General features: G+C 40.2%; 1 protein-coding gene across 1 annotated transcript; it reads left to right on the forward strand.

The window, feature by feature from the left end:
• The first annotated feature begins 7262 nt into the window (after positions 1 to 7262).
• fzd9b (frizzled class receptor 9b) lies at positions 7263 to 9828 on the forward strand. The gene has a single exon (XM_053500529.1). It carries the CDS (start codon positions 7465 to 7467, stop codon positions 9265 to 9267), a length of 1803 nt encoding a protein of 600 aa, XP_053356504.1. The 5' UTR covers positions 7263 to 7464; the 3' UTR covers positions 9268 to 9828.
• The last annotated feature ends 226 nt before the right edge of the window (positions 9829 to 10054 follow it).

Here is a 10054-nt window from a genome sequence, read left to right on the forward strand (position 1 = left end):
TAAGGTCAAATATCATGCTTGTAAACGCAATTCAATGGTTCTAGGTCCAATAATAGATGAACAGGAGTATTTTTTTTTTGTATGCTGTATAAACCAAGGACACACTTCTGCCCACATGATGAACTTATCAAGCACCTCAGAACTCAGTTTCAACTCTTATTCTATTTTTGGTCCCTGAAATTTCTGCTTTTAATCCTAATATTTTCATTTTCCCATAAAAATCATGATGACAGTACCATTGTAAACTGAAATTGCATTTATTTTTAATGCCGTTTTGTTTTAATTATTTATTTTTTACACATTGGTCACAATCGAATGATTCAGATCTTCAAACAAATTTTAACATTACGCAAAGATAATCTAAGTAAAAGAAAAAATCAGTTTTTAAATGATGATTTCATTCCTTAAGGGAAAAAATAAACGCTAAATTATAATCTACAGTGCATCTGCAAAGTAGATCTGTGCCTTAATACAATCCCGTCTTGGAGGTCTACAGACAATTCCTTGGAATTCATGACTTTGTTTGTGCTCTGACATGCACTGTAAACTGTGGGATCTTATATAGACAGGTGTGTTTCTTTTTAAATAATGTCCAATCAACTGAATTTACCACAGGTGGACTTCAATCAAGTTGTAGAAACAGCTCAAGGATGATCAGTGGAAAATGGAAGCATCTGAGCTCAGTCATGACAAAGGCTGTGAATACTTATGTACATGCGATTTTTTTAGTTTTTTTTATACATTTGCAAAGATTTTTAAAAAATAATTATGTTGTCATTATGGAGTATTGTTTGTAAAATTTTGCTAAAAAATGAATTTAATTCATTTTAAAATAAGGCTGTAACATAGCAAAATGTGGAAAAAGTCAAGCACTTTGAATACTTTCCAGATGCACTGCATACGTATATAATCTATATAATTATAATCTTGCTAAATCTTGAATTAACTGTAATTAGACTCAATGGAAAACTGTGTTTAAATTTCACTTGCCACACCCAGGCCTAATTACTGCCAGACCTGTTGAATCAAGAAATCACTTAAATAGTACCTGTCTGACAAAGTGAAGCATGCCATCATGTCACAATCCAAAGAAACAGATGAGAAACAAAATAAGTGGCATGTATTCATCTGGAAAAGTTGCAAGGCCATTTCTAAACCACAGTGAGAGCCATTATTCACAAACAGTGGAACAGTGGTGAACCTTTCGAGGAGTGGTTGGCCTACCAAAATTACTCCAAGAGCACAATGAGGACTCATCGAGGAACTCTTAAAGAACCCAAAACAATATCTAAACATCTAACTGCAGGCCTCAGTGTTTATGATTCAACAATAAGAAAGGTACTGGGCAAATATGGCATAGAGAGAGGAGAGTCCCAAGGCGAAAGCCACTGCTGACCAAAAAGAACATAAAGACTCTGCGAACATCTTGATTATCCCCAAGACGTTTGGACTGATGAGACAAAAGTTTGAAATTTTGGAATATGTGTGTCCTGCCACATCTGGTGTAAAACTAACACAGCGTTTCATAAAAAAAGAACATCATGGGAACAGTCAAACATGGTGGTGGTAGTGTGATGGTCTTGGGCTGATTTACAATTTCTGGACCTGGACGACTTGCCATAATTAATAGAACCATGAATTCTGTACTTCCAGCCATTTGTTCATGGCCTTAAACACAAACACACTTTGGTTATGCAGCACCACCATGATCTCAAACACACCAAAAAGTCCACCCCTGAATAGCAAAAAAATAAAAATATAAGGTTTTGGAGTGGTCTAGTCAAAGCCCGGACTGAAATCTGATTGAGATCCATAAACAGGCTGTTCATACTTGAATACCCTCCAATGTAGCTGAATTAAAACAGTTCTGCATAGAGCATTAAGCCAAAATTCCTTAACAGCCATGTGAAAGATTTATTGTCAGTTATCGCAAACACTTGATTGCAGTTTTTGCTGCCAAGGGTGCCACAACCAGGTATTAGGTTTTGGGGAGAATTACTTTTTCACATATGGCCAGGTAGGTTTGAACCATATTTTTTACTTAATAAATGGAATTAATTTACAAACTGCATTTTGTATTTAACACAGATTATCTTTCTGCAATATTAAAATGTATTTGATTATCTGATTCACTTAAGTGTGACAAATACACACAAAAAAAAGAGGCAACTACTTTTTCACAGCATTGTATCCTCTGCACTTTACAAAGCCACAGTGGTCCTATTGTATGAGTGCAGCTAAAATGTTTGCCTTAACAATTAAAATAACTTATTTACATGTTTGTGCATTATATCATTTATGATATTGACATTTGCAAAACTTTACTGTATTTAACTGAGTAGGATTTTAGCTTATTTTAGCTTAATTTTAGCTTATTATGTTAAATATGAAAAATATCTAAGTAAGTAAAAAACAAAAAATATTGAATTTTAAAGCTATTTCTAGACACATTTGAATAGGTTTGTGAACATTACATTTAAAGCATTTATTTATTTATTGAACCGCTTAACATTTTATGTTTACAAACCTAATGTAAAATTTGTCCAAAAATTATCTTCCAGTAGAACAAGAAATTTATGCTTTTATGCTTAGGTTAAATAATAAAATATTTAGTTTAATATAATATTATATTAAGAAATTGCTCTATATTCTAATATCTATATTCAAGATATTTTTACTTGCTTTCACTTTTTGCAGTGTACATATTTTTAGCCTGTTTTTTTTTATTTCACAATGACATGACTTGTATATAATTTATTTTCCTTAGTTTTTTTTTCTCTATGCAACCAGTCTTCCTATAAAAATAAATCAAAAGCACCAGTGCCTATCTAATTCGGGAATTAAATACAAATACCCTCATTTTACAACACACAAAGGCTTGCGCACACGCACAACCGACAGGCAGACACATATGCCTTCTCTCGTCTAATTACAGTTGATGGCATTGTTTCCATTCCTTTCTTATCCTGGGTCATGCCATGCTCCTCTCACTCACAGATAACTCGGCTCAGAATGTGACACACGACCAGGGTCAGCCTGTCAGCCTGGATACTAGTCTGATAGAGACACATACACACACACGCACACACACACACCATCCTGATCACACAATACTACCATCTTCATACAACCAGCCGCAGCTGCCACAGGACTGAATTTCCATTAGCTTGCAAGGCCGACTTGGGCATTGTTTAACAGCATTTAGTTTCTGTCTGACCAAAAAATAACGACTGTGAAAATAATAAAATCCAAAATATATAAATATCTTTCCCCATGCGCAAATCTTCTGTCTCAAAAATATACCCTCCAAGGACAGTCATGGTTTCACACTTAACACTGCAGTTCAGTATACACTCAGTGTCCAAACCTCTGCCACGTGGACTGAGGGTAAAACTATTAGGCGTATTTCTGTGTTTAATCAAATGGCCAGTTCGGCAGGGCATTGTGGACATGTTTTGAAAAAAAGAGAGACTAAAATCTAATTTTAAAAATATCCTCATAAGCTTTTGGACTTGCAATGGCTAATTTCTTCATTTCCACACAACAAAAATGTTATAGGCTCCAGCGACCCTTTATACAGGGGAAAGCGGTCTAGATGATACGATATAGACGAGAGGATTTTCGTTTTGCAAGTGCATTTCAGGCAGCATGGTGGCGTAGTGCTTAGCACTGTTGCCTCCAGGGTCCAGGTTTGATTCCCACCTCGGGTCTGTGTGCATGGAGTTTGCAAGTTCTCCCCATGCTTGTGGGTTTCCTCCGGCTCCTCTGGTTTACTCTCATTGGTCCAGAGACATGCAGATTAGGCTAATTGGTGTTCCCAAATCACATGCACCCGTAGTGTGAATTTAGTGTGAATGTTGATCGGAGGGCCTCCCCATGGTCATAAAATAAATACATAGGAATAAATACAAGGGTCACCATTGGCCCCCATGATCCCTGGTTGGACTACAGATATTTCTAGATGGTAAAAGATTTCTTGCAGAAAAAGGCTACTTAAATAAATCGCTTCTATAAAAGCTTCAATTATCATGGGGATTTTTTTTTTCAGAATGCATGTACTGTATAGACTACTGATAAAATCTGACATATTGGGGTACATGTCCTAATAGATCTGGATCATAGCCTTAGAGTTAAAAGCTCCTTGGTGTAATCAGTGCTTGTCCTCTACTGTTTTAACTCACCAGAGTTTTATAAGCTCTTGTTGAGATCTGGTGGAGCAGAAAAGGCATGATGATAAAGATTGACACTTAAAGTAGTCGAAGTCCCATTACCCTCTGTCAGAGAGATACGGAGACAGCTAATCTCCTACAGTATAATAAAAATGGGGTCATGGATGTATAGCAATGACCTGTTCTCTCTTCACTTCTGCTCAAAGTTAATTTAGTTCTAACTACAAGATCAGCCAACTTCTAGTCAGATGAGATTTGTAAGGGCAAAGTTTTAAAATGCACTGCTAATCACTGATCTGGGAGCAGTATAACATGCTCACTTTTTTTGAGTTTGTTTATGTAATACGGAGGCTGATCCTGGAGTAAAAATCAGGCCAGAGCACAGAAGTATGTCTCTGTGTTCAGATAAGGTGAAAGGAGTGGGGGTGTTTCTGATAAGTCTGGTGTTGTTACATGATACCCATCTTAAGTCAGTGTTAGTTAGAGTCCTTGTACAGAAGTGGAAAGATTAAGGCAACTGAAAGGCATGTCTTTTGACCCGTCCCTCATTTAGCGTTAAGGTTTAAAGTGTCACATGTTGGAAGTCAAAGCAGGTTTTCTATGAAACTAAATTAGATGTTCCTGTGAGTAAAAACTAAATCTAATTTACAAAAATAAAGCATACTATATATCCCACATGCCTCTGGGGCTGATATGAATCTGTCTGTCTGGTGTTCCCTTGTGCCGGATGGGTATCAGACTCACTGTGCTTACTTCAAGACTGTGTCTGTGTGTGTGTGTGGGTGTGTGTGTGCCAACTTCAGATCTGATAATCCTCTACATTCTTACACTGCGGGTGCAAAAGTTTAAATGCATACTGAAGCTTTATCAAAAAGATTTGTTTGGTCTTACATTTCTAATCTCTCAGGGGAAAAAAACTTTACAAAAATGGTACAATTGTCACTGGGTTACATGTTTATATTTTGTACCTTCAACACATATCTTTCATCTGGCAACTTGGACAACATAGTGGACCTTTATTTAAAAAAAATTAAGATCCACCTTTATAATTTAAAAATATATACCACAGATACAAAATGTCTAAGCTTGAGTTAGTGGTTAGGATTTGCTGCTTTCACACCGTGGCCAGAGTTTTATTTCTGGTTAGAGCATGGTGGTTTTTATAGTTTAAAAATTAAGGCTCTGGGATACTGATCAAAACCCCAAACCTGGCCAGAGGGTCAAGACCAAGCATTGGTGAGCTGATACTCTTGGGTCTGTAACTCTGTCTGCTACAGGAATACTGTTCATGGCTGACTCTGCACTTTCTAACAAGCTAGGATGTGCAAAGAACAAATTTATATTCATTCATCTAGGAATCCCTGTAGTCCAACTAGGATTAGGGCCGTGGAGGCCAATGGTAATTACCATTGTATTGTATTTATTCCCATTTTACGACCGTGGTAGAATCTCCATTGAACATTCACACACTACAGGCAATTGGGGAACATTACCCTAATTTGCATGTCTTTGGATTGTGGGAGGAAACCAGAGTACCCAGAAGAAACACCCAAAGCAAAATGCAAACTACATGCATACAGACCCGAGGCGGGAATCAAAGTATGTTATTCTTGATAATCTCAGGATAAACTCTTCATTGGAAAAAAAAAACAACACAAATGAAGTTACAAGTTACAGAAAAAGCTGAAGAAGTGAGGATGAGGATGTGCTGTTCATCACACAACCACTAGATGGGAACAATAGCCTTTCATTTCTAACAATCTCCTTTACAACACTTTTTCTCACTCACTCATTCACTCATCATCTACAGTATATATCACTTTATTCTGTATACAGGGTCACAGGGGGCCTGGAGGGGAGGCAGGGTACGCCCTGATGGGGTGCAAATACATTGCAGGGCACACACACACACACACACACACACACACACACACTCACTATGGGCAATTTGTAAATGCCGATTAGCCTAATGTGCTTGTCTTTGGATTGTGGGAGGAAACCAGGCACAGGGAGAACATGCAAACTCAAACCCAGATTTTTTGTTGTTGTCTTGTTCCTGTAATGGTGAAATGCAGCACTTTTCTCTTCATCCATCTAGGAACATCTGTAAATAAATACAAATATTTATCTTATTTACAAATACAAATATTTATCTTATTTAAATAAAAGGTTAAATAAATACAATAATCACTACTGGCCTCCACAGTCCCTAGTTGGAGGCCAGTAGTGATTATTGTATTTATTTAACCTTGTATTCATAGGACCTCTGGCCAACATTCACACTTACATAGTGTGCACCACACACTACGGGTGTGTGTAATTTGGGAATGCCAGTTAGCCCGATCAGCATGTTATTGGACTGTGGGAGAAAACCGGAGTACCTGGAGGAAATCCACCAAGCTCGAGGCAAACATGCAAACTCCATACACACGGACCTGAGACGGGAATCGGACCCTCGACTCTGGAGGTGTTAACCACTAAGCCATCGTGCCGACTACATTTTTTTCGTATAAATCTGAATGAAATGTATTGTTATTTATTTCTATTTTGTATCATCATCATCATCATCATCTCCCCGTCTTAAGGTCTGCTCCTTTTAAAAGCCCAAACAAGTTCTGACTTTTACGCATGCAAAAAGTTTTTTTTTTCTTTTTTTAAGTTTGAAAAGAAAGGAGAGACAAATGCAAACAGTGTAATCCAACATGTCAACATGTTTATCCAGTATTAGCAACAGTTTTTTTTTTTTCTGGGTGTAATCAGGAGTAAATAGCAAAGCAGCCTGGGCAGATCTTTCATTAATGAGATATTGACCCAGAAGTTGCATTTATAGTAAAGTAAATCAGAAGATGGTTTGTCTCTCAGGAAACAGTATTGAGTGTTAGTTAGATGGGGGTTTATGTGTGTGTGTGTGTGTGTGTGTGAGAGAGAGATTGTCTCTGAGAGAGAGAGAGAGAGAGAGAGAGAGGGCGCGCGAGCGGGCTCGCGCGCACAGCTTGAGGTGGTGGCCCCGCCCACATTACTTACGCCCCGCCTACCGGTCGCGCTTTAGAGCAGCGCGGAGGGAAAAGAAAGTTCAGTCTTCTCGGGAGTCCGACGCGGAGCTGCGCACCGATCCGCTTAAACACGCAGAATGCGAGTGAAAACGGAGACCCGACTTGTCTTTCTGTCCTCCAGCCTCTCGCTCTCTCTTTCGCATCAATCTCGCAGGACCTAGTGACAGATCGGACAGATGTCTTACTCAACATCTGGAATATAAATTAATCTAAAAAAAAACATTTATATCTCCTACCTGCCTATGTGGGGATATATATATATATTTTTTTTTTTCATTCATAAAATCTCCACCATGGAAGCTTCAGCATTAAAGCTTGTCATTTCTCTCTGTTGCCAGCTCATGGTCACAGCCTACACTCTGGAGATAAGTGCTTATGACTTCGAGAGAGGGAGACCAGCTAAATGTGAGCCGATCACCATCCCGATGTGCCAGGGCATCGGATACAACATGACCCGGATGCCCAACTTCATGGACCACGACAATCAAAAGGAGGCAGAGATTAAGCTGAATGAATTTGCCCCGCTCGTGGAGTACGGCTGTGATGCCAACTTGCGTTTCTTCCTCTGCTCTCTCTTCGCACCCATGTGCGCGGACGAGGTGTCCACGTCCATCCCCGCCTGTAAACCCATGTGCGAACAGGCGCGTCAGAAGTGCTCTCCGATTATGGAGAAGTTTAATTATCCCTGGCCGGATTCTTTGAACTGCTCTAAACTGCCTATCAGGAACGACCCGAACGCGTTGTGCATGGAAGCGCCGGAGAACGACACCAAACCAGAGCCTAAGAAAGGAGAAGGGATGCTTCCGGTGCCTCCACGACCCAAACAACCCGGGCCGGGAAGCGGCCGTCCAGGGGGCCCCGTGGGGGTCTGCGAGAACCCGGAGAAATTTCAGTATGTGGAGAAGAGTGAGTCTTGTGCGCCGCGTTGCTCCTCAGCCGTAGATGTGTTCTGGTCCAGACAGGACAAAGATTTCGCATTCATCTGGATGGCTGTGTGGTCCACTTTGTGTTTCGTTTCTACATCTTTCACAGTCCTCACCTTCCTCCTGGACCCTCATCGCTTTCAATATCCTGAGAGGCCGATCATCTTCCTCTCCATGTGCTATAATGTTTACTCTGTAGCCTTCATCATCCGCTCAGTCGCTGGAGCAGAGAACATTGCTTGTGATCGTGAGAACGGGGAACTTTATATTATCCAAGAGGGGCTCGAGAGCACTGGTTGCACCATAGTCTTCCTCATTTTGTACTATTTCGGCATGGCGAGTTCAATCTGGTGGGTCATTCTTACCCTCACTTGGTTCCTGGCTGCAGGAAAAAAATGGGGTCATGAAGCCATCGAGTCTCACAGCAGCTACTTTCATATGGCCGCCTGGGGCATACCTGCATTAAAGACTATAGTCATCCTCACAATGAGGAGGGTGGCAGGTGACGAGTTGACAGGGCTGTGCTATGTGGGCAGCATGGATGTAGGGGCGCTAACGGGCTTCGTCCTGGTGCCACTTTCCTGCTACCTCGTCATCGGAACGTCGTTTATCCTCACTGGCTTCGTGGCACTTTTCCACATACGGAAGGTGATGAAAACCGAAGGTACCAACACAGAGAAGCTGGAAAAGCTAATGGTCAAGATTGGCATCTACTCCATTCTTTACACCGTTCCTGCGACATGCGTCATCATCTGCTACTTCTACGAACGCCTCAATATGGACTACTGGAAATTCAGAGGTCTGGAAAGCAAGTGCACAACCTTTCCAGGCAGAAGGAACGAGGACTGCAGTCTGGAAACGTCCGTGCCCACGGTGGCTGTGTTCATGCTAAAGATCTTCATGTCGCTGGTGGTAGGCATCACCAGTGGTGTATGGGTGTGGAGCTCCAAGACATTGCAGACCTGGCAGGGGCTGTGTAGCCGGAAACTGGCGGACAGGACTAACAGGAAGCCCTGCAGTGGAGGGAGCTGCAGTAGCAGCCACTGCCATTACAAAGCCCCAGCCGTGGTACTGCACATGTCCAAGACTGACCCCTACTCAGACTGCCCCACGCATGTATGAGAAGAACTCGAGCGTCTGTTTGCGCGTATGGAAATGGAGTTGAAACGGAGAGAGTGACCTCATCTGTAATGTGCTCTATGGACTTTTACTTCTCCTCTCTGCGCGTATGACAGTGTTTGAGACCAGGCTTAAAGACAATTTGTCCATGCTCAGCAAAGTAAGTGAAAGTTGTGAAAAATGGACACTCAGAAAGCTAAATGTTGCAGCTTTTCACTAAAGAATGGACTGAAATCAGTGTTTTATTATTAAAGGGAATATGTTTATTATTGCTTTCTGTAGCAGTGCAAAAAAATCTAACCTCAATTATGCAGTTCTTTATCTGGTGCACACAAAGAAACAGGCGTGCATCGAGGTATAAGACACGTTCTTGTCCACATTTAGCTCAATCCATGGCATTTATGTGTTCTTAAAAGTTTCTATTTATTGTGTATATATTTAATTTAGTTTGGTCTTTTCAAGGAATGGCCCGTATCTCTTTGTAAACAAGTTGTATTGATGGGCCAAATTAAGAAAAAGTGCCTTTTTTTTTTGGAAAAAAATTATATTAAATTATATTTTGTATATCTGTCTCGATCACATTATTTAAAATTTAGATATATTATCTTATCTTATCATGTGCATGAATAAAGAGTGCTCACTGATACACACTATCAGTGTTTGGAGACCGGCAGTATTAGATCCTCCCCCTCTGTTCAGAAATGGTTTGTTCTGGGATTGATGGTCAGATAAACACATTGCAGTAAAGTTTGGTTTGTTTCCTTTTGCAAGATTTTTTTTTTATAATATA

The sequence above is a fragment of the Clarias gariepinus genome, chromosome 7 (assembly GCF_024256425.1).
Source record: "Clarias gariepinus isolate MV-2021 ecotype Netherlands chromosome 7, CGAR_prim_01v2, whole genome shotgun sequence".
NCBI lineage: Eukaryota > Metazoa > Chordata > Actinopteri > Siluriformes > Clariidae > Clarias > Clarias gariepinus.

What these genes read in the sequence shown, in the direction of transcription:
- fzd9b (XM_053500529.1), top strand. Translation starts at nt 7,465, where the DNA reads ATGTGGGGATATATATATATATTTTTTTTTTTCATTCATAAAATCTCC.